Source organism: Pomacea canaliculata, linkage group LG1 (genome assembly GCF_003073045.1).
Source record: "Pomacea canaliculata isolate SZHN2017 linkage group LG1, ASM307304v1, whole genome shotgun sequence".
Taxonomy (NCBI): Eukaryota; Metazoa; Mollusca; class Gastropoda; order Architaenioglossa; family Ampullariidae; genus Pomacea; species Pomacea canaliculata.
In genome coordinates, this window is record NC_037590.1 from 28,702,374 (window position 1) to 28,728,283 (window position 25,910).

The 25,910-nt window shown below is 43.4% G+C and overlaps 1 protein-coding gene across 6 annotated transcripts in view; it reads right to left on the minus strand.

Annotated features, from left to right (window-relative positions):
* Positions 1 to 25,910, minus strand: part of LOC112569391 (protein NDNF-like) — a 54,739-nt gene that overhangs the window by 13,114 nt on the left and 15,715 nt on the right. For 2 of the 6 annotated variants that reach the window (XM_025247189.1, XM_025247182.1), the window contains exon 2: positions 341 to 565. In XM_025247189.1, coding sequence (XP_025102974.1) covers positions 341 to 555 — 215 coding nt within the window. In that variant the 5' untranslated portion in view covers positions 556 to 565. Of the gene's footprint in view, positions 1 to 340; positions 566 to 1,817; positions 3,220 to 5,868; positions 7,398 to 18,660; positions 18,908 to 25,910 lie in introns of those variants that run through there. The other 4 variants (XM_025247201.1, XM_025247194.1, XM_025247183.1 and 1 more) reach the window with 4 other exon arrangements.

The window sequence follows — 25,910 nt, forward strand, 5'->3', positions numbered from 1 at the left end:
GATACTCCACTGGCGCACTGGTGGGGCAGTAGTTATGAGGCGAAAGTAAGTCCTTTCCCCAGGGCAAAACCGGAACCTCAAAGAAAAGCATCTTGTTTCCGAGGTTATAAAGCAGTGTTCAGAGCAGGCGGTCACCACTTCATATTTCTTTACCCCAGGACACCTTGGTCAACGCTTCAAAACAACATCTGCTTGTCTGGATACCGTTTTCTAACTTTGAAACAAGAAGCTTGTCCTTGAGTTCCCATGTCTCCCCAGGGCAACGACTTACCCTCGCTTCGTAACTCTAGCCCCTGGTGTCTATGCGCTACTTGAAAAAGTGCAACGCAGAATGACTTACTTTGTCGGCGTGTTTTCGAACAGGTACACTTTCATCTCTTTCCCGTCTGGAAGCTGATGACTGTAGTGAAAGTGGTCGGCGGGATAATCCTCCTTCTCGAAGGCGAGTTGGGGTTGTGAGGGCAGTCCCTGGCACCCAGCCTTTGGCACACTCACCAGCAGCACGATCAAGTTGCCCAGCGCCACCAGGTAGCCCAACGTGTCCAATGTCGGCATTCTAGTCCTCCTGAAACGGTCAAAGAACGTATCTGACCACGTGATCGGTTGAAAACGTGAGGTCCCTTACGTGATTGGGGTTATGACAAAGTGTTAAGTGTCATGACTTTACAGGCGGGAGCATCACGCGGAAGGCTTAACTATTATAACAAATGGCTTTAAGTTTTTCACCAGGATGCCCGGTGATAATATATAGAAAAAAGTACCAGCCTCACGTTTTAGTTTAAATTGTTTATTATTATCAAGTGCTCTTTGCATTTAAAAAAAAAACAACTTTAAAAAAGCATTTGCAAACAAATGTTTCGCATGCAGTATTCGCTAACTCGAATATACAATTAACAATTGCGATATTCACAAATTAATTTTATTTATAAACATTTGTTTATCTAATAATACAACGACACATAAAAAGTTTGTAATGTTTCTTTGTGAACAGGGCACAAGCAAGGCATCAGCAGTCTGGAACAGAACGAGAGTAAGACCTACCTGTGCAGACAATATCGCCTTGGAAACAAGCACACAACGATTTTCACAAAACTGACCTTGAACTAGAAAGATAGCAGCTATAAAAATAAAATTTGTCTTTCTCTGTAATCTGATAAAGATACCCTCCCTCTAAGTATAATCCTAAAGCGGCTACAAGGTGTCCTTTCTGATTTACGTTTTTTGTAAAAGTCGGAGTGTCCATGGTGAGTGCGCAGTGTACTGTACTTCATTCACTGCCAGTGCAGTAACATCAGAACAGATGCCTTCAACAGTAACACATTAAACTTATTGTAGAAGGGGCTGCAAACCGATGCCTCAGTGATGTAAAATATTACCCATTTGCCATTTCATGTGAGCCCTCGAAGAAATCTCCATACACAAAGATCAATGTGATCTGGCCGCCAACATTCTCTGCATACATGGACAGTCATACTTGTCCCATTAAATCACCCAAAATTTCACCCATCCACTAAAGTTAGTCACGATCGGGTATCTGGAGTAATAACGAGACAATCATAATTTCTTGAATTAAGAGCCTTGAAATAAGCTCAAAACAACTGAACGCGTGGTTTTGAAATATTAAAGAATGTTTGTTACGAATATTTAGTAACCAGCTATGAAACGAAAAACTAGTCTGAGGACAGATGGCACAATCTTTATCGACCAGAGTAAAAATAAAAGAGCAAGAGGTACAAGACTGTTTGGATATTTCCTTACTCTGCTGAAAGCCCCAGCCATAGTGTGGAGTATGTCAAGAACTGTTAACTGCTACGTACCACCATGGGCAGGCAAGCCACTTCCTAATCGGCGGTCAAAGTCTCCTGGTACATCGCTGATGTCCCTGCATCGATGAAAAACGACGACCCCGACGATGAGGACGACAATGGCAGTTTTGGCCACGTGACCAGCACCAGCACGTTGACGAGGACCGTCTGACCGCCATCTTGCGCACACGCAGCTTCCGTCGCTCCTCGAGAGAATCTTCCAGAAGTAGGCTCTCAAAGCAAACAAGGTAAGGTGTGGCAGCGAGAGGATCTGTGGAGCGGTAGGAATACAAAAGACGGCGTTTCGCCGCTCTCTCTCTCTCTCCCCAAAGCTCTTTCCAGCACTCGCTGGCAGGAGACTAGATTCACTATAAGACACACCGAGTCACGCCTCCTACAGGAGAGCAAGTGATCAGAACGCGGGGTGAAGCAAGGATGTACTCTTTGACACCAGCGACCTGCACGGTGGTGGGGTGGCCAGAAGGCAACGGGTGCTGAAGAATTACGAGTCCAAACTGAACAGCCAGGCTCATTTTTCTGTCTGTTAGTACCTGAGTCGACGACGTGCCGGCCTTTCCCTATTTCTCTGATAAGAAGTAAAGTAGTGAAAACAGTGAAAGATATCCATCCTACCTTTAGCTCGTGGACGCTCCACCGGCATAAACCGTCTCATGGTATGGACTCGTAAGATGGCCGCTTCTGGCACGCTGTTGTGCAATGTCTTTGCAGAAAATAATAATAAGCACCTTTTTTCCAACATCAACACTACTCAAAGCACTTTATAATAATAAGAGGCCACTTGCTTCCCCGTGAAGAAGACGAGCTTAGTGCGCTGCACAGGAAGATCAAGGCACAGTCCAAAGATGAAACAAAACACGATGAAGAGGCGGTGATGTGACACAACAGCAAAGATGCGGCGATAACGAGTTGCTCTCAGGAAGAATGCTGTAAGGAAGTCAAGCCAGGTGACGATGAGCGTGAAGAATAACATGTACAAGAAAGTCATCATCAAGCAGTTAGCAAAAGGGAGATAACCAATGAGTGATTACAGTCTGTAGATCTAAATTCAATCTTTTGTTGTTCCATCGTTTCATCAAAGCATCCAAGCAAAGCAGTAGAAGAAGGACTGAAGCATTCAATCGTCGGAGAAAGTGTTTACAAAGAGCTACCTGGATGCACACCAATTGCTGATGTGAATGCCGCAAATCACGAACTGCAGAGGAAGTAGCACGATATGGAGACAGTCAACAAAAATTTCGATCTAATTTGTCCATACCAAAAGGAAATATGCAGAAAACCACAAAAAATCCAGCCCACAGAGGAACGAAAGAAAGATGTAGATCCACAAGTTGACGATAAACACAATATATCGCGGACAAAACAGAAAAACACAGAGCTGCCCACTTCCGCCGGTCGGGCGAGGGGACATCACTCTCCAAAGTTTAGATGGCAGAACAGATGATGATGATAATGATGATAATAATAATAATGGGTATTTGTAATACGCAGTTCCACGACCAAGAGAGATCGCACTCGCTGCGCAGACCAGTAATGATAAATGAACAGATAGTGGACGATGAGTTCCGGACTTTCTGAAGCTTGTGGATGATGTACTGTGGACATCCAGCAAAAAGAGAGTTTCAGTAGTCTAGTTTAGACAAAACAAATTAGTAAATGAGAATTTTGGTGGTTGAGATGGACAGAGTATGTAGAATGGAACTGATATTTCAGACCTCATAGTATGCAGCACGACAGATGTGAGAAACATGTCCATCAAGACAAGTCAGCAGACACTATGTAACCTAAGTTACGTGCCATCACGGATCAACCAACCTAAGTAAAATCCCGAGAGTCGGAGTTTCGGTGATGTGTCGCTTGTTTTGCTGTTCGCGACACCTGTACCTATTCTTGTCGCAACACTCAAATTGTTGACTTTATTAGGAGTCTCCAATATAACACGGCCACGACTTCCATCGACTCTCCATCGACAACACCATCAGCAAAAGGTGTGGGAAGCCTCGTCATCTATATCATAAACGATTTACACATCTAGTAGTCCTCTTCGTGCGTGTGTGCTCGCGTGTTGGAGTTCACTCTCATAAACACTGTGGAGCTCTATTAGCCAGCAGGACGTTTCTCTTGTAGGTAACAGGTTAACGACAGACAATATAAGCAGCTAGAAAAGTGCCAGTCACCGCAAATGTCTGCCGCCGTCTTCAGACTTCTTATCTTTGCATTGACCTGCTTTTTTTATTTTTAGTGCACTGTCCTGCAGATCAGCACGTAAAGAGCCTCCAGCCGTCCTTGGATCCACATTGGGAGCATCAGTTTAGGACGGCACGATGAAGAATAAACAGAATTCCTCGATTTCAACGCTGCCGCAGCTAGGATCGGCAGGCGCTGCTAAAGTCAAACACCCAACGTCAGCAGAGGGCATGTAAGCAGCCACACTTGTGCTTAAAGGGCTCCCGCAGAGCATATTGCAAAAAGCCACTGTTTTCTAAATATTATTTTAGTAAATTTATCAGTTTCTTCAACGCGAAACTGATCGTAGGATTTTGACAACCACTTTCCGACAAAAATACACAAACAAGTGAACGCCAACTCACCGTCAGGCAGAAAGAAAGAAAGAAAGAAAGAAAGAAAGAAAGCACACAGACGGCAGACACATAGACTAGCCAAAAAATAAAATGCAAGACTAACACAAAATGAAAGAAAAGAAAAAATTGTAAACATAAAAAAGTAAAACGAGATAGACAAATGCACTTTAACTCTATATTTACAAAGTCTGTAAATCAGATGAGAAGGGTAACATCTAATCTCAGGATTTCTACTCATCTGGTCCTTTTTTACGCTGCATGATTAATAATAGTTCTTTCGGTAATAAGTTTCGTCCTCAAGTGCTGTTCTTTTAAGTGTTCCATCTCTTATGATTTTCCAAGGCCACTTAACGTTGGCTCACTTTTTTCTTGGTAACAAGAGAGGAACAATAAAAAGCTCGCAGAAACTGTGACCACGCAACAGAAAGACTGCAAAGATGGAGGAAGGGACAAGTAAAATGAACAACGAACGCAGGTTTGCTCTACGAACAACTAACTGATGAAACTTTTCGTTTTGATGCGATGAAACTTTGATGCGATGAAACTGTTGCCGCAGCATCCTGCTGACAACGACAAATACTAAACTGGAATATTGCTCATTTCAACCAGCTGATTACAGGCTGAGTTCAAACAGCACGACGTCAGGAAAACGTCTATCTCACGTAGTTGCAACTCTTTTACCCGACACGCTGATAGAAGACCAATGTGACTTAAAATTATTGAAGCTGCTACTTACTACTTGGCATCTTAACTCAAATCATCAAACACATTCTCAACAGTGAAGTTATCATCATCACGACTGGGGACATGCTCCATTCAGGATCGCTGCTAGACAGCACACAGAGCTCGATGATGAGACAGTCATCAACACATTGACGACATGCTTTAGCCTACAAAGACAAGACACACAATGCACCAAACCGTACCGAGTAGCATCATCAGTTAACTAGAGCGGGTACGTTTACCCGTTTACTTGCACCCAGTCCTGTGATATGGAACGCTTTGTGGCATCGTAGGCACCGCTTCCAGCTGCCACCGATACGCATCCGAACTATTGCCTGCACAATGTTGTTCAAAGATGTCCCCTCCCAACGTTTGTTTTCAGTCTACGTGGTCTACTAATGATTATTTTTCTTTCCCTCCGCTCGGGGATTTGCCCTTTCGGTTTCATATGTTCCTTGCTTTTCCCTTTCTCTGCTATTAACTTTACCTTCGCCTCGCCGCGATCTCCTAACTACAATCATCAACTGAAATACAGGTGAGCTGATGAAAGCAAGTACCTGTGCCTCGGCCTATTTTGTTTTCTTGATCCAGGTAAGACACATTAAGGGCGATGATTTACAAAGCGCTCGCGCGGTCAGCGTCCGGGACGCAGACGATAATAGCTAGACGCGGCGCTGCTGCTGCTGCTGCTGCTGCTGCTGCTGCTGCACGACAGACACCTGCATGCGATGGCAACCTACCTCAGCGTGTACGCAGAGCCGCGGTGAAGTGAGGACACAGTCCCATATCTCCAGGTCAGCCACCGCTCACCGCCGCCGCCGGAACTGCGGTGCTAGCAACGGTGCAGCGATAAGCGGCCATGCAGAAACCAGCGTCTGGCACGGGTCTGAAGGGTGACCGCAGGAACGAGCCGCCGGGAGGTCTGCATGGCTTCCGCTTGATACTCAGGTGTGCCACACAGAGGCAGCCGCACACACCAACCTCTCACACCGCGGCAACTCACCCACTCTCCGCCCTCCTGTGCCCTAGGCTTCGAGCTCAGACCTCAGGTCGAACGGCAAAGGTTAGGAAGATAGCCATCAGGTGGTCCGTCGGTCTGTCTGTCTGTCTGCCACCAGCTTGGCGCAGTCCCGGAGCCACGCGCAGTTCTATCCCCTCTCCTCTCTCTTACGTAACTGATGCCTGGCTGTGTCTTGAATCCTGCAAGCGGACCCTCTTAGCACCTCTGCGTAAATCAAGGCTGGCAGTCGTTGAACTCGCTGAACTCGCTCCGCAAGGAGCGAGGTTTTCTCCCCTTCCTCGACACAGATCATTAAGAAAACTACGTATCAGTGCTTGGATGTATAGTCATCTGCCAGACTAGAATGTGGTGCTCACAAAAGCCTAGCGGCAGTTTTGCGGTGCTTCTCGAGAACGTGCGCGCTGTGAGTTTGCATTTTTGCTCGCAGTTTCGACTTCAAGCCGATCGGAAACTCCCCAACCACCTCCAGTACCTCCCCGCACTCTTTTGCAAAACACGACTCCTTGCATTTACGATGCGCAGTAGCTTTCAAACTGACTGCTTCCTCCACAGTTCCGTTCCTAAGGTCACGTGACAAGACGTTACGCGTGGTGATCTCAGCATCCTGTTTTAAAAGTTCGGAAGAAATAGTTGAAACGTTTCTAGCGATTTGCATTAATATGGTTCACACAAAAGGAGAGAAAGGGGGAGAAAAAGGTAGAGAGAGAGAATAAATGAATGTCCATGTCGCAGATGAGAGCCGAGGAGGTGGTCACACAAGCCCTTGCCTACACTTCTGGCCGCTGTGACCTATAAGCGACCCCGGGTCGGCACAAGCCGCTGCTACACGTGCAGAAATGGTTGCGAGTGGGCAGAGGATTGTTCCTCCTCCCTGACATTTTGACTTGCGCCTTGCAATGTTTTAACACGGCGCAGGTCGCGATAGCACCCCAGCGCTGCCTGCGCTCGTCTCGCAGGTAACTTCTCACCTGTGAAAAACGAGATAGTGTTCTCGATACTACCGGCAGCTGCATCTGTGGTAGTACATTTTGCCCGACCATGAGATCTCTTCAAGTACAAAAAAGCCACATTGAATAAACCTGCTGCTGCCTTTTTCTCTCTTTTTTTTCAGGAACACGTCAGCATTTTCCCTCCCAAGAATGTTTTCAAGATCAGATAGTCCATTTCTTACGGTGCGGTATCATGCTGTGTGCTCTTAACGTCTCTAAGGAAAGCTTAGCTCTTAAAGTCAGACTTAATACTTTAGTTCCCACTACCACATGCAACGCTTAAAATGAGATTTTTACGATTTATTAGATATTCATATTCTTACTAAAATGTTTTTTTTTTATAGAGCCTGGTCGTCCGTAAGCCTTCAGATTAATACAACACCTGCTTAGTTCGTAATCCATTATAAAAGCATTGCACCCGAAACTTTTTTTTCTTGTAAACCATTAGCACCAGTGCTCATGCACACATCGTGTGTATATCATCAGGTGTATTCTTAACCTGTCAGCAGACAGCTTTGCTGCTTCCATGACTGGACTGGCATGTGAGGGTGAGCTTGAATAGTTGATGCTCTTGTCGGCGCAAGATCATCATGGGCCAAAGAGCGCGGACACAAAGACAGCCGCACACCGGCAGCAGAACGACTTTGCGAGAATCTGGACGATGCAAGAGAAGTGACCATACCTTCAACGGCCCTCGGGGACCAGTCAGCAAGCTGTCATAAAACAATTGAAGAATATGATGCACAGTTTATAAGACGTAAAACGTTTTTCAGACTGAGCCCAGTCTATAATTCCATCCTTGAAAACTATAATATTAATAAAAAAAAAACCATTACATTAGAGCATGATCATTGCAATAATTATTACTTAAGAAGTCTGAGGCTGATAGATATTGTGATGTCAGCCTTCAAAGTGTCAAAGGTGTGCAGGGCACTAAGGGGAAGGTATTCCAGGCACTGGGGCCAAAGAAGGGAAAAACGTGGAGCACAAAGGCGGCCGGTCATTTCGCCCCAAGACCATTTCGTCCCAGTCATATCGCCCCACAGCCTAAGTCAATTCGTCCCAGCTATGTCCATTTCGTCCCAAGACCGAAAAGTCAAACTGTCCCTGGCCCGACTCTGCATATTATAATCATCATCATAATAATAATAGAGAAAAAAGTCAAAGTGACAGAAAAGTCACAATAAAATTATGAAAAAATTTTATTTTAATTAAAAAAATTGTTTAAAGAGAAAAAGCACATTTATTCGCCATGTAAGATAGGTTCTCTGCATGCCTATTGCCGAGCGGTAATTTTTGGTTAGTAAAATGGTGGCTAAACCTATTCGTATGGCTCGGTATAAAATAGGCAGCTGAGCTTGCGTATCTCGATTGTTTGAACAAAGTATGGTTCTTTTGGTAATATTTGATGTTAATAGCTACTTGTTTCGATTTATCTTTTGGGCCAGGTACGATTTGATTATTCGGACTTGGGTCGTTGACTCTTCGCATGCATCAGCTTGTCAATGGCGTCAGGATCGTGTAACAACTCCGAATGCATGAAGATGTTTTACTTAATACGAAAGTATTTAAACATTTAAACTAGTATGTATACGTGTAATTTTAACTGGATTTTGCAAAATGCTTTCAACCATTACATCCACACACTCCTTTTAATCACTGACCGAAACCGCGAGGTTACAAAACGGAAAACAAACATCTGTCATGCGCAAATGTCTACTTCCGGCAAAGTGAAGCGACTAAGAGTATTTATTATTAATGTTGTGTTTTGTCACTTTTTGTTTTCCTGTCGTCGTGAACTGCTTCGAAGGGTCACGCCCCAGCGCGTGGAAGTGTTTTCGAGTTAACAGTGCAAAATAAACTGCACACACACTGAGTTGTTTTTGTCTGTCTAAACATGCATGGCCTTTCTCTTGAGTGCATCTCCAGAATTCGAAGAAAATATTTCTCTTGATCTAAGAAGTTTTTTTTTAAATTTCTTAAGAGTAGTGTATCTTTAACGTGACTTTCATTTCGGGTTTTCTCCCTTTAAATATGTTAACAACTGGCCTTTAGCACTGTCATGAGTTAAAATTTATCTCTGGCCTTAAAAACAGGCGATAAACGTGGAGAGTGGCGAGTCATTCATACAGGAAAGTAGTTACTGCGCTCCGCCTGGTGAGAGGGGTCAGGGGTCAGCTTGTCTACCGTGCTCACGACTCCTGGGAGAGACAGCAGGTAAGGCTTAGCAGTAAAGCCAAACATTTATCTTTACGTACAGAGATCAGGCCTTCAGAGCCACAGAAACTTTGGTTTAGTCTGCACGTTTGTGCAGGGACTAGGAGTTTTCCAGAAGAGGCTTTTTTCGGAACAGAGTTTGTCGCCCACGCAGGGTTAGGTACCATACAGGCCATTGCAAAAATGGCATAGCGCGGGGCAAAAAGGAGTGTTGACACAAATCAAAGAGTGCTTTCTATTATCTTTCAGCAGCAGGACTCCAATGTTTTGATTAAGAGACGAACGAGTAGGTTTTTCGCGCACAACGGAGGCCCATACGATATATTGTCCTGCACGCTGTGGCAAATGAGTTCTCCCCCCGGTGCCGCTGGACCCTCGCCAGTGGAGCCAGAGAACACGGGGGAAATTCAATGGCTTTGGATGACAGCCAAGGTCTCAGACATTGTTGGTTTTGCCAGGAGATCGCAAAGAGCACTTCAGTAGTTCCCATCTTCGCAAGAAGTCAGGAGACGAATAAACGGCTCTGGATGGAGCTAATTTCATTCGCTTCTGCCGGGCGGTCGCTGCGGGCGAGATGGGCGCAGACGAGACGGGAACGCGTCCAACTCCGACACATTAGATATTGCACTGTCTCGTGGGGCCTCTCCAGCTCTGGCGAGACTTCTCTCTGCCTGCCGCCACACTTACTTCCGCTTTCGGAGTAGGAGAAGAGTATGACCTGAGGAAGGGCTGATCACCCAGTGGGCCGGCACTTTATATTTTGTCAATCATGGCACTGCACGCTGGAAGGCCGCTCAACATCTGAGGTTCAAGCACAGTCTTTCTCCGACTTACAAAAGGAACAGAAGGGGGCAACTGGGGAATGAAATGTGTGGACTGGCTTATAAATTGTATAGTCATGGTCTGTAGGATTGACAGCAGAACAAACAATCTGAATATCGCTATTCATATTCAAATTGGTAGTTAGGTAAGCAGGTACATCGGTAGGCAGGTATGCATGTTGACAGAGAGGTAAGTAGATAATGAGGTCTTGTGAAAGGCGTATTTGGGATGTCTCTTATGCCCTCTTCCTTTTATAGCACCAAAAAGAACGCATCGTCAATCTGCGTACAAAATGATGATGATGAGAAATTGGGGAGGGCTGTGGTAGTGATGATGATGATGATGATGATGATGATGATGATGATGATGATGATGATGATGATGATGATGATGATGATGATAATGATGATGATGAGAAATTGGGGAGGGTTGTGGTAGTGATGATGATGATGATGATGAGGAGGAGGATGAGGATGAGGATGATGGTAAAATAGTGACAGGAGTAACACAACTAAAAAAGATTTCTTCATCACAATTAAGAACGACTACTTCGTCATAAGTGGGAACAATGACCCCCATCACCAGTAAGAACGACTACTTAATCGCAAGTCGCATTCGCAGAGCGATGGAGTTAAGCAGGAGAATTGACTAGAGCAGGGGTGGGCAACTTTTCCGGTCGGCGGGCCGGATAAGGGGAAAGGAAGTCCTTGGCGGGCCAGATTAAGTACTGGATCAATACCCTAATCGCGTATTTATCTACATATGCAAGGAATAAATCGTGTTTAATGTAAACTCGTAAACTTTAATTTTAAAGCATAGAGACCGAAAACAGTATTCAATGATGTTAACGTAATGTACTTCAACAGCTGCTGAAGTCAATGAGACAGCTGCGGTCGATCAAAGTTGTCAACAAGTTGCTTGAACTCAGGCTGTGCATGTCGGACATAGAAATCCTCAGTAACGACTGCACGTGAACATCAGATTGGAATGCAGATTTGTCTTGTTAATGTTCATGGTCGAAAATGTTTGCTCACAAATGTATGTACACCCGAACAGAACAAGTAGTTTCATGGCCATCTTTCTCAGGTTGGCAAACTTGGACTCATTCAGTGAGGCATACAATTTGTCAATGCTTTCAGACTGGAATTTCTCTTTCAGGGTAGAGTCACACTGCAGGTCAATCAATTCCAGCTGTAGAGCATCCGACACCTTTTCAAAGTCAGTTGTAAACGGGGATGACAAGATATCAAACTCAGCAGCAAGTTTCTGGAAATCCGCAAAACGACGAGCAAATTCATTGTCTAGTGTAGATATCATGTTAGTGTATTTCTCAGTTGACATCATCTGGGGTACCATAGTCTCCAGTGTTGGAAAGTGTGTTGTGATATTCTGACAAATTCACCATCACTGAACGATTTGCTGTGCTTGGCAATGTTGTATGCGACCACAAAGCTGGCATGAGTAGCAGCTTTCTGGGCTACTTTGGTTTTTACGAATACATTCTGCTGCTTTACAAGTTTTCTGTCCAGTTCTGTTGCTCTTGTTTGCCGTTAGGCTGCTGATAAAGTACTGCCATAGCCTGCATGTGTCGTCGCATCATGGCGGCTACCGTTGTACTCTGTCATCACGGCAACACTTTCACTGCACAACAAACATACTGCTTTCTTGCCGACTTCTAAATCTAATTCTAACTGAAAACAAAGAATCAAAAAACAAAGAAAACAAAGAACCAAAAAATAACTAACAGTCACTATTATTCGACGCAGTGAGCAAGTAATTAGTAGTGGGAGATTGCGGCAGAATGTGGCCGCGGGCCACATTATCATGTACGACCAGAAACAGTATGCGGGCCAATCAAAATCCCGTCGTGGGCCGGATCCGGCCCGCGGGCCGTATGTTGCCCACCCCTGGACTAGAGAGATGAATGGCCTCTGTGAACGAGACTAATCGGGTTTTGGGGCGCTTCTAAGATGGTTATTGCTGCTCATGATTCAAGTCGTGTCAGTTGTAAAGATTCAGTCTGCGAGCCAGCAAATGGCGCTCTCAAACTTTACTCCCCTCCCACCTTTTTTTGTTTTTTTTTTTGTTTTGCTTTCTAGCACTTCGGTTTATACAGTTCAAAACTACTTTTCAGATAAAATATAAAAAGGACTGCGCGCTTGAGTTCAAACCTGTAACTGTAACGTAGGTCCCTTGTTAAGACCGTCCTATGATTCGGTGGCACTTAACCCACTCGAACAGGCAGCAATCACCGTTGTGCTTAACGATTCTTAACGAGTCTGGAGAAGGTTATAATTAGGTTTTACAACCCAACGCCTTGCCGAGGCAGAGGGGACTGATGTCTGTGTGGTGTCTGTGGCCATCGAGAAACCACTGCGTCACCGCTCGCCTTGTCAGTCTTGGCAACAGACCGGCGTCTGGAAGCTTCGGCACTAATCGTGTGCTTGTTAGACACTCACCACTTCAACGGCCATGCGACTGCAGGTACGACAAGAGCTGCCGTTGGCTCGTCTGTGAGAGAGAGAGAGAAAGAAAAAAAGGGAAGATTTAAAAGGATGTAAAATGGTTCTGCGGTCGGTTTTGCGAGAACCCGGCGGAGGGTTTTACGGTCCTGGGCTGTAGGGTGCATCGCTTCTTTTGTCTGCCGACTTGTTGCCGAGTCCAGACGGAAGTACTTAATGGCCTCGATGTAAGTGCAAACAGTCAAAGCATATTCCTTCCACCAGACACCACCATCTTTCCCCTTCTTCTCCTCCTCCCTTATATCTGTACCTCCATCCCCGCCCCAACCCCCGTCGCTTGCTTTTTCTCTTTCTTCTCTTGCTTCTTTCCTTACCTACTGGCTAAGCCTTTCTTTAGCGAATGTTTTAATTCATGGACGAATACGTAGGTAAGTTAGTCTGCGCGTGAAGGCATGTCCTACCTGAGATATAATAGCAAAGTGTTCATTTTCTGGTTTTCGTCTCTTTCTTCTATTAAAAAAATTCCTTTCTCTCGCTCACTCTTAGTTTATATGTGTATGTAATATTCTGTTTCCAGATATCTTATCATTAGCTTTCTTACTAAACACCAGTTTAGATGTCAACATTCCTGATAATACACTTTATCGGGAATCGTTTCCCTTCGAAATCAATGCTTGGTGTATTGGACGGAAGTCAATGTTCCAAAACAAACCGATTACAGAGTATATGTTAAGCTTTGATTTACATTGCCATTATTGAAGCCATGTACAACAGTATAAGCTAGCAGACGATCATCAGCCATCGGCAGACGACAGGAAGTCATATGCGCCATCTACATAATCTTAGGTGGAGGAAGGGGTCAGATAGGGTCCTTATTTACAGTGTTTATGCTATAGAGGGTTCAGATAGAGTTTTTATGCGAGGTATTTTCTTTTGGGAAAACAAAATACGAAGGAGGGGAGAAAAGATGATTACGAATATCGCCAGCGTTTTTTGACAAAAGTAGACAGCGGCGCGAAGAAGTCAATTACGGGAAATTGACCATTAAAGAGATGATTCAGCTGAAGACACAAAATATATGGCAGTCAGGTGGTAGGCTCTTTTCTATCTCTTAGTACCACCTCAAGTTATCACAGTCAAGAGAAGCATCTGGGAATGGAGATAGTGATGACCCGCATTTTCGTCCTACTTTGCATAACACAGTACCTATTCAATATTTTCTTTGGAGGGATAGGAGTAAGGATGTTTACAGCTTTTAGTTTGCTGACATGGACCGAGATTAAAGTACATCGTCAAAATGAAAGGTTTGTTTCTTCTACTTGAGGAGACGTTCCGATGACATGAAATGTTCTCTGGCCCAGGCAAGAGGTCTAGGTGCGCTGTGGGTTACTCTTACCCTCCTTCTCTCCTTTCCTCCCCCTTCCCCACTACACACATACACACAATTCCGATCAGCATTGTTCAAGGAGTGGATGTAGAGTGGTCACTTGATTTCCGCCATAGTTCTACTAATTGAATGTGTTTACGCGTAGAGTAAAACAAAAGAAGTACAAAGTACCACCCTCCACCAAAAAACCTGCCGACACTCCGCCACTTCAGCTCCCGTACGTCGGTGTAGTCTTGTGAACAAGAACAATTTATCTGCCAGTCTGTTCACATAACCTTGCCTGTCAGAACTACCATTGCTGAGCACCACCCTCCTATTCAGAATGCAAGCCAAACAAACACGCAACGCCATCGAGAAGGACATCTAGACATTAGTTTGACCAGACTACTCTGTTAGATAAATACACCTTTTCATGTGTGTATATATATATAACATGTGTGTATACACCTTTCCATATATATATATATGCACATACAACAAGGAGCGTCGTTGTTTCTAATTTTAGGATCCAATATTTTCGTCCAAACAAGCGCTACCAGTATCGACGACTCGATCTCCGAAGTTTTCAGTAATATGGTTTCATAAATAGCCTTCAAGATCTGGGAAACTGCCATCAATCCGCAGAAGACGAGAGTTGTTATCGCTTGCCAATATTGTCTTTACACTTGGGTGCCTGATTTTCTCAGAAACTCAGTGGTTTCCTGCAGAATCATTGCTGGTCCATACAGTTTGCGCTGAGGGGGACTGGTTCAGCCCGCATCTCTGAAAGCAGGACGGCCTGCCTGAAACACCTGAGAGACACGGCGGATACAGTGACACTGGCTGAAGGTGATGGTGGTGTTCAGCGATGAAAATGCCGAAACACCAGCAATCTGAAGGCTTCAGTCATGACATGCTAAAACGCCGGCAATCTTGCGGTATCAGCCATGACATGCTAAAACACCTGGAATACCCTGCCAAGTTCAGGTTTCTCCAGAGCGGGGAATAAGGCCTAGTGCCAAGGTGCTGGAAGCAAGCCCACATTACACCTGTTCTCAAACAGGGGGAAAAAGGGAAGGATGGGAGGGAGAAAGAAAAGCTGTTCATGAAGCACTAGGCTCATTAGTCGATTAAAATGGTGCGAAAAAATTAAAAAAGGCGAACTGTCACCGCCAGTTTTATTTGGCATGGTCGTCCATAAATTTTCTGTGTTCGACCAAGACCGCAGAAGGCGAGAGCAGAGCATAAATTTCATTTATTGTCTTTCATTGCCCAGAAAGTGCACCCAGAGAACGAAGAAACACTTGCAGGTGGATTTGTGACTCGACCTACGCATCAGAAGGTCTGGAGACTGGGCCCGAAGTTTCGGATTCTAGAGAAAAATGTATTCACTTGTGCGGATGGACCCTATTTCCTTGCTCATTTTACGAAGCCACGGGGTCAACAATACAGAGTAATTCATCTTGTGATAAGGTGAAGGGTTGAAATAGCTTACTTTTTTAATTTAAATGTTCACAAATGACGTTAGATGATTCGTTCCGACAAGAATTTCTTACAGTAGGTACCCGAGACTGCAGCAATCCGCAGGATTCAAGACTAAATATTGACATAAGGTCTGGGTCACTTTTTTTTCCTTCCAATATCGATAACGCTAATTATTGTAAGTTTTTCTCGAGATTATTGTGATAGATGGGTATACTACTGAAGACATATGGATAAATGGAAAACCTGCAGGACAGCTGGGTTGCTGACAAGCTCACAGGACAGCAAGGTTATTGGTAAGCAGTGGACAGCTGGATTTTTGGGAAGCTCACAGGGCAGCTGGCTTGATGACATCACAGTAGACTAGTTACAGCATCTTTAAGATCACAAACTACTTGCTAACCATGAAGGTCCTAGACAGCAAAGAAGACATTTCTTGACATATTTCAGGTGCGACAAGTTATGAAAACAGGAACTGGAAGGTCAGACAGCATCGAAATTCTTTGAAGGAAGAGACACTTGTGGAAGGAATGCTGGGTACAAGGAGAATGTGAAATTAAATTTCCGAAAACCAGAGATTTTTATACGACATCCGCCCAAGCGATAAGCAATTGCTTCGGCTTATTTATTTTATGCGCCCTTCCTTACCTTTCTTGTACTGAACAGCTTTAAACTTTCTTACATTAACGTGAAATAGGCAAAAGTTCTTCAAGGAAACCGTAGCACTATTTAGAACTTACTACAATGGTATTTTTAATACCTCTTTATGTCAGAATGTCAGACTGCTCTGACATAAGGAAACAACAACTGCACTGTATCAGTTTTAGTAGACAAAACACAACCAGGGTAAAAAAAAAAGAGAAGCTCATGTGCCAAACATTTATTTTGAACATAAACTTTGTGTAAAAAATAAAAAAATACTGAAAATATTCCCGACGGGTGCAAGTGTGTCAAAAATGGTATCCAGAGCAGCCACAAAAATGTCGATGTTTCAGTCAGGCACAAAAGAAGGGAAAAATGCGAACGGAAATAGGACGTTTAAACTCAGGTTCTATTTTAAGCCTCGGGTGTCTCATTTTAGGTGCATGCTTCCAGCCCAACCTCGGAAGCGAAACAGCCGTTGCAGCGACAGCAGCACAACACGTGGCCATGCACTCAGCAGCCTGTGGACTGGAATTTTTAATAACAGCATCAGCAGCAGGACGAAGGGAACATCCTTGTTTGAGCCATGTGACTAGCAGAGCTAGAGAACACCATTGTTATAACAGCATCAGTAACAGAGAGAGAGAGACTGGACAATCCCTTCTGATTCTAGATGCTGGACAATCCCTTCTGATTCTAGAAGCTCAAAGTATAACCATCCCTTGTTCTTTGTCACCTATCGTTAATGTTAGATAATCATTAACCTATTATAGTCTAATCAAGAGAAATGTTACAATTATGGTTCGTGGTAGCTTCAGGAGATAATGTAAGTATAGAATGTGGTAGCTGGATGTACTGACGGAAGAAGAAACACATATCTTATTGTTATAGCATCATCCTTTGGCGAAACTGTCGTTTATTGTTGATGTAATAAATACGTTGGGGTTGATGGATGCACGGACGGATGATGAAATTCAATAGTTACTGCAGTTGCAGTGATGTTGGTTCGAGCTGTGCACGGTGGGTTAAGGTTTTCAATCGCTTCTTACCATTAAAAACTTACAGAGTCCGTCACATAACATTAAAGTTTCACAATAAACTCTACTCGTTAAATCCTCTCTCTCTCTCACTCACTCACTCTCACTCACATTTATTGTCTTTTATTAGCCAGAAAGTGCACCCAGAGAAAGGGGAAACATATATATATATTCGTGCGCTAAGCATGCACTCAGACACACACGCACCTACACATATGTAGACTTTGCTACATCTGCGAGTGTATATTAGTTCTCCGTATATATGTGTGTAAATAATCATTTTAAGAATGTGTGTAATATTAAGAAATCTTTACTACTACCCTAGCAAAGCATTAAAGTGCAAAAGCCTCAGACATTAAACACTTAAACAGCTGATTCTTCATTTCCACTTAAGAGGCTCTTCACATGAAGAATAGTCTTCATACCCAGCACCTGTCTACCAAAGTTACCTGTCTGCTCATGCATCATACTTCTCTTGCTGACGCGCAGCGCAAACACCCAATAATATTTATAGACTCCTTTAAAAGCGGCAGGGGCGGGAGCACAGAAACCCTGAAGGGCGCCAGACGAGCAGCCAGGAGCTGCTGCCACGTGGCTGAACTGGGGATCTCTTGGTCCGCACCCAGTGCCGGGGCATTGTGGGTAAAACGCCGTGCGACAGGATGACAGGAAACTGGAATGTCTTCCAGTCACTTAGCATCAACTCTGACTTCTAGAGAAGATGCGAGAATTTAACTGCTAATTAGAATCTCTGTATGTGTTTAACACAAACGATTGGACGTCTGGCTAAAAAGAACAGAATATCTAAATTACGATCGTTTAACACGAACGTTTTGACTTTCTGCAAAAAACCAACCAACCAACGAACCAACACAACAACAACAACAACAACAACAACAACAACAACAACAACAACAACAACAAAAAACAAACAAACAAAACGCGAGCATTGCCTGATGAAAAGAATTTCCGTATTGTTACCGTTCAGCACAGACGTTTGGACTTCCGGCAAAAATATCAGCTTTCAAGTACCTGGCAACTTCTGTACTGTAATCGTTTAAAAGGAAAGTTCTGGCAAAGAACTGAAAATTTTTCTACCAGATATTTGCTGTGGCAAGAAAATGAAAATGTATATGTCAAATAGAATGTTCTGGCAAAGAAGTGGGCTTTTAAAAGCATCAAGGAGAATCTCTGACGAAGGGGCAGCGAACAGAGTGCCCGATCAAAACTTGGAGAAAGAACGAGTTCGTCATTTAAGTAATTCAGGTTTCCTGAAAGGTCGGTACCTTGGCGTGTACTTTATATCACAAGAAGAAAATTATATCTATGTAAGAGCAAAAGAAAATGCTTAAGAAAGTACATGGTAAGAGGTACGTCCTTTGGAGGACAATCTTTAGGAGCCATTTAAAGCCTCCCTAACGAGTTGCCTGTTGGTGAATTGATGCTATGCTAGTTTGAGGGGGTCAATGGCTAGGCAAAGAATGCGGTACTCACCTCTCGCACACTTTTCAGATGACTATCCTGAAGATGAAACAAGATTTATCACGGCTTTAAGATGACTTCCGGTAATGCAACTGGAGTTATCTCCACTTAGAGAAGACCAAGCAATTGAGCGGGGAAATCCCGGCTTTCAGATGACTATCCTGACAATACTTCTGAGATCACCAGGCTGTCCTGAAAGCGCATCTGAGGTCATCCCAACTGGACACGGACAGTGTCAGAAAGTCTCAATCGTATTATTGCATCCAAGAAGCTGCTCCGACAGTGAAGGAAGACTGAAAAACAGCGCACTCCTTTTTTTGTCTGGGACCATCCATTCAATGCCGAACTCCAACCCATACCCTTCCACCCCTCATCTACGTGGGCCCTCCCGTCGAACGGCGGCTGACCAACGGAACATTCATCAAGAATACGGTGAACTGGCAGAACTTACAGAAGATGGCAAGAAGTGGTGCACCCTGGGTGGGCAGATTTGACATCGACGTGAGTAAACTTCACACAGACGTTAAGGTGAAAATGTTGAACACTTGAGTTTCCCTCTCCCTGTGTAGGGGTGTAGTTTTTGTTTGCGGGTACGATGGGGGAAAAAAGACTCATCTGCCGTTGAACGAACAAACAAGAAGAAGAAGAAGAAAAAAAGACTTCTGGAATATTTATTGCGATGGAATGAGTGTGTGAAGTTGACAAGCAGAAGATGCAAGCCCTCGCTGACTTCTGACTGGCTCTGTCGCGGCGTCTTTGCGGGTACTTTCAGTTCCGGATGTGTGGTGGCCGCCCACGGACTGAAGTGCTTATCATCCACGACCCTTTCCTCCGTAGGTAAAGGTTCACTGGAGCGGTGTCCGCGTGACAGAGTGATATACGGTCCTTGCAGTCGGCCCGGTCTTCTTGTATTTACGGCTAGGAAATCCACGCTGGTTCACTAATGCAGGGTACAGGCTCTTCAAGATTTCATTCAAAGTGATTGCATCTTCGAGCACGGGGTGGAATGCTTCGTTGAATGATTTGCTGGTTGTACTTTGTACGTGAATGAAACTACAGTGATACCTCGGTTCTCGAACATAATTCGTTCCGGGAGGACGGTCGAGAACCAAATTGTTCGAGAACCGAAGCAATGAAACCCATAGGAAATAATGGAAACTGGATTAATTCGTTCCAAGCCCCAGAAAATGCCTATTTACTGGCCTAATTTGTATATAATATGTAGAAAAACATGAGTCTCAACAAGAAATAAGAAATAAAAGTGTATTTATTAAAAAAAAAAAAAATAAATAAAATGTACTGTACAGTACAGTAAATTGTGTTTCATTTACTGTACCTCTACCAAACTTTATGGCAGGAGGGAATGAATGTGGAGGGAGGAGGGAAGGGGATGGTTATTGTATTGAAGGGGAGTCCTCTTCAATAAAAACAGAGGGTAACTGCTCTTCGGGTGTTTCTGTTCTCTGTATCTTTTGCTGAGGAGAATCAGAATCTTGCTCTGCAGTTGCTTGTCTGATTTCTTTACGGAAGAATTTGTCAATTGTTTGCTGTTTTTTTCTCCTTTGCAAAATTTTGCGGAAAGTGGACATAACATTGTCATTAAAATGTTAACTGCTCTATTTGCTACCACTTTATCAGGGTGATGTTGTTCAACAAAATTTGCGATTTCTGCCCAATTTGCACACATTTCATGACTCTCTCCACAAAAACGTCACTCTCTCTCTCTGCACTCACACTGATGACGCAAGCAAGGCGCGCTGGGCCGAATCAGAGATCTGTAGGTCCCTACAGATCTCTGGCTGAATGAACGCCATTCGGCTCAACTCGGCTCATCTCGGACGTTCGGATGTTCGAGTTCCAAATATTTGTTCGGATTCCAAGACAAAATTTTCTCGAATTTCCTGGTCGAATACCGATTTGGTCGAAAACCAAGGCGTTCGAGAACCGAGGTATCACTGTACTTCTTGGACAAAGCCACGCCTTTCGAAAACTTTTACTGCAGGCTTGAAACTGAAAAACCTCACAAATAAAATATAAAAATGTCTGTACTTTTCGAGGTTCAGGAGTAAACTGAAATGGAATCATGTTGAAGTTTTACCGACACTGATTTTCATGTAGGATGATCGTGCATATTGACCATAAGTTCTAAAAGAACGAGGATGCAGAGTCACGGAATATGCTTAGTCCATTTGAACATTTTTAAAAAGCAAACAGGCAAAAATAAGAAAAATCATGAGACGATTGCAATGCTAGTATTAATTAAAGTATTCAATGATCATACTATTCCCCCCAAATTTAAGCCTGTCGGCTTTTAACGGCAGAAAGACCGTGTCAGCTGTATTCAGAATTTTCCTTCGTGCACCCCAAAATTTTATGCCAGAGCAAATACCGTGCAAAGGATATAACATCCATATTCTGTGTAGCTTCACATATTGTAAAACACATTTAGCGCTGTTTAGTGGCGCAGTGATTACAGGGCCTGTCATCGCGCCAGTGAGATTCGACTGCTGTGGGTTCGCATTTCGGCTCCGACGTAACTCTCTCTTGATGTGGCATTTATTTACAGGGCTGACCATTTGGCCTTTTTTTCTTCGAGTACTCATGTTTCCTCAGTGTGTATATGGATATGTGTGCATATTCATGATGATGCATTTGATGGTATGTGCTCAGGCGCCTATGCATGTAAACTAACTTTCAGCCCTGAGGAGAAATGTGTTTTATAAATACGTTGTGTAATTATCATTATTATTAATGTGCGGCTTCTTAACAAATTCGTTTTTATAACGCCTCTACCATCCAATCATCATATAACAATTTATGCTGTATTTCTCCACAATAGACGATATCACATTCGAAACTAAGTGGTTTTCTCTGCACCACAGATGCTTTTGACAGATTTTTTTCCCCCGTCTCATTCTCTACACATTGCACTGGGTAATGATGAAATCATTTACCAAGGTTAGTAACATCTTGTCACGCCAGTAACACCGCAGAGTATATATATAGCTGCTTTCTTACCTACTTCAAAGTTTGGGGATGTGGTTGCTAGAGAGAGATGGAGTAAATGATTTGAGATCTCTTAACCGTGGTCTGCTGCTTCAAACACGTGCTGCAGCCTGACTTGCTGCTGAAGTGGAGATGTAATTGCTGTTTATTGCCACGTGCTCAGACTAGACTCATGCAGAAAGTGCTATCCCCTCCTGCGAAATGCATTAAATTACATATACCTGACATGGCTCTCGGAAATTACTGAAGAATATCTCAAGAATTTACCGATATAGTTATCAGAAATTAAAATTCCTCACGGATGTCGGCAAAGTTCAGAAACAAGAAGCTCACACGCAAGGGCGAGGAACTGGGTGAACAGTTGAAGTTGATTGTGTAATTTTATTAGTGTTTAAGTGTTCATACCAGGAGAATAATATTTGTGGCTGGTTATGTTATTCTGCTTTTGCTCCAAGTGTTAATAATATTATGAGATCCTATATGTGCTGTTATTTATAATATATTATGTCTACGGAAGCTTTAGAAAAGATAATTTATAGATAAGATCGTAAGACGACCCTATAGTAGAAAGAAGTACATCTTTTATCTGGTTCTCTAAAAAAAAATATTCTTTAAAAACCTAAACCAAAAAATTGGTCGAGGACTTGAAAACCATTTGACTTCTTGAATTATGTAGCTATAATTGCACTGAGGTAAATACAAAAACAGGAATTTCTTCTCGTGTTACTCTGCACTCAAAGACTGACGAAAAGTGCTGAGGTGGACCTGTCTCAAACGCCGCCTGCTAGAGTCGTGAAGCAGATCCTGTTGGACCCTGAAGACAGACACCATCAGCACCTGCACAACTTGCTATAGAAAGGTCACAACAGTCACAGAGACGATGGTTTAGGTTTGGCCGCTAGGTGGCGCCCGATAAGAGCGTGGTCTCAGAATGTGTCTGGGTCATTCACACTCCGGGAGACTGCTCCGCTGGGGGTTGGCGACAAAAAAAAAATGGCTAGACTTTTTTGCCCTCGAAGACCGGAGACTTAGTGCAGGATCGATACACTTGCAAGACCCGGTGACTGTAATGTCTTCAGCGTCTGAATATCCTGTCTGCTTATGTGGGGTTAATATGACTGACGTCACTGGACCTGCCATTGCACAGTGGGTGCTGATGGGGACAAATGACAATAGTTCACTTGTCTTCTTTCTTGACCTGTTGGTCGTTAGTGCGTTAGGGGGTGGGTGGTTGTTGATTGATGTTTTACGCTGAGCCTACAGCCATGCAAACAACAGGTGCCACTTGCAGAAAAATACTGAGTGTTTGAGACGAGATAAGAACCCAAGAGACGCGATCCTCACTGTATTGGTGACAAGAGCTTTAGCGCCAACAGACCATGGGTGGCCGTGTGTGGCGGCGGGGTGGATGGGAGGAATTACAGCGTTAGCCAACAGGCTTCTCTAGTATCACACTCACTGGCTGGATTTTAGATTTTTTTTTCTATACATTATCTATGAATTACAAAAGTGTGACAGAAAAGTGTAGGGTGTTCTCTGTTGTGACTGATTTATCAAGACCAGTTGGCCAATTACGGACTGTGAAGCCATGCTTGAACATGCACAAATAACAGCCAAAGGGATTTTCATTTACTCATACATTGCACATCCACGAAAGAGTAACGTTGGACACTTGTAGGCCTGAACTGTACGCTAAGGTCGACGATTTATTATTATTATTTGTTGTTGTTAAAAACGACATTGTCGAAGAACGCTACAGGTATCAACAGCCGACACCAAACCGGAAATGGCCTACCACAGGCTTGAGATGGTCATATATCTGCATAAATGTCCATATATACAAGCAGACGACGAGAAGCGCGTGGGTTTGTCCCGTCGTATACCCGTATGTGTCCTGTCTATCCCGTGATCAGCGTAATGCTGGCTTGTCCGTCAGAATTTGCTTTATTATTTTAATTCACATCATACAGATTTATTTTGCTATGAAAACATTTCACAGATTTACCGAACTTCGATTCTCGCCTGCTGTTGCCTAGGCCGGGGTGGATCAAGCGATTTCGCTGGCCGGACGTTCCCCACCCGTGTCGTACAGGGTGTGCGCTGCATCAAATGAGGAAACACGACGAACCGAGAAGAGTGGAGACAAAGTTCTAGGACCACCGAATAGTAGTCACCGACTCTATGATCTCCAGGGACAGGAATGTAATCGGGTAGAAACACTATATGCTCTATATCTCCGAACGAGAATGGATGCTGGTTTCAAAATTTGGAAAAGAAACCCAAGTAAGAAGGGACATCTGTAGGGCGACGTTAAATGCACGAGCAGTGTGCAGTGTTTAGTCAAACACTTCCCTGGCAGGGTTAATTAGTCGGTTGGCTGGCTGGCTATTTGGGTGGCTGGGTGATTTCAGCATGCGTCATCACAGCGTCATCAGACGAAATAGGACAAATGGCTGCATTCTGACAACTCATCACGTGTACTACTTTCATTCCGATCCAGAATACAAGGAATGAGAAGTTTTACTGCTTTACTAATCCCGTATTGGAACACCGCTTAAACTTTGCTAGTTTCTTGCATTTTGTGAGAAAACAGAAAACAAAACTTAACCAAGAAACTCCAAGCAGACACCTCATGTTAAATATTGGTTCATGAACTATACATTCAGATTTGAATTTGTCGTTTCTCCTTCACTTTAAACCAGATCAGCAAATCTCATTAAAATATCTTGGAAATAACTGCTAGCTTTGTTTTCATTCATTATTTTTCTTTCCAATTACTAGTTTTTTATGTAAATCTTCGCAAGATCAGTTTTCTGAGGTTTGTTTGAGTGTTTAATTTTGGAAGCAAGCATCCACTTCCATCCTCAATGAAACAACATCAGTATAAGTGCACGGTTCAGCAGTTATAGGGAAGCTGCACGTCAGTCATGTGTGTGTGTGTGAGAGAGAGAAGGGGGAAGACAAACAAACAGACAGCCACGGACAGAGAGAAAGAAAGGGAGAGAGAGAGAAAAAATGAAACATAAGAAGAAATATATACAGGGAAAGGCAGTTCTAACGTTTCTCTGGTTTCCTGTTTATTTGTTTCAGCTCTTTATAAGTCTAATTTTAAATGTTTCATGTATCTTTTCCCGTGTCTAGCAGCCTGGTTTGTTTATTTTACTAACATCTGCTAACACCTCAGTATTTGTTATTTCATAACCACATTTCTACTTGCAGTTCTATTTTCGTGAAAGTCTCGCGTGGGCAGACTTTGTGTTGACACTTTCGCGATCTCCTCCCAAGTATTTCAGCTATCCCAGCTATGCTTCAGTCTTTCAAAGCGACAGTGCAAGGCAATTTACAGCAGGCCAAAGGTCAGGGGTTCAAATGACACGAAAGCTTGCTTTGAGATATCATAGTGTCTACGGTTTGTGTCACTGTCACTGTTGAAATCGCCGAGTGTCCTTTCTCTTGATGTAGTCGGAACCAGTCAAAGAGGCGGTACTTTAAAAGGTACTTATGTTTTTGATGTAGACAAAATACTTCACCTTTGTTTCTAGTTTTACAGAATAAAATTTTTGGTGCAGGTATTATCCCCTCCCCCACCCATACACACAAGGACACATTTTTCTTTCCATTTTCCGTTTATCAACTTCCTCATGCTACCCCCCACTTTCTCTCTCTCTCTCACACACACAGACTGCACAATAGAACGAATTAAAGTTTGCTTAAAAAAACCAGAGAAGAACTAAGTTTGTATAGTTTTTTTTTAAAGAAGCCGCCGCACCCAGTCATGGAAATTCAGGAACTGTGTGCTCAAGTTTAAAGAAAATGTCATTGTTACGCTCGGTTCTCTGATCCTCCAATCTAATTCGCATTTAGAAAATGTTTTCATTTCTGTTTTTCTCATTTTCACTTCTCGGGTTCACCTCATGTAGAAGGTTCTGAACAAATGAGAAACACAGCGCCGACGAAAATAGAACCGAGTGATGATAGAGTCAGCTTATTTGGTTTCGAATACCACGGTAAGAGATGATAGAGTCAGCTCATTTGGTTTCGAATTCCACAGTACGAGATGATAGTTATAACCATCTATTATTCGATTATTTTTTTTGTTGTTTATATAAAATATATCTGCAGCTATTTCTAGAGTTCTGCCACGATCGGCGAGTAAATGGAGACATAAATATCAAAGACAACTAGATAGCTGGATGTATTGACAGACGCCATGCTAGTTGGCATGCATGCCAGTAGAATAACACTGAGTGGAGTAC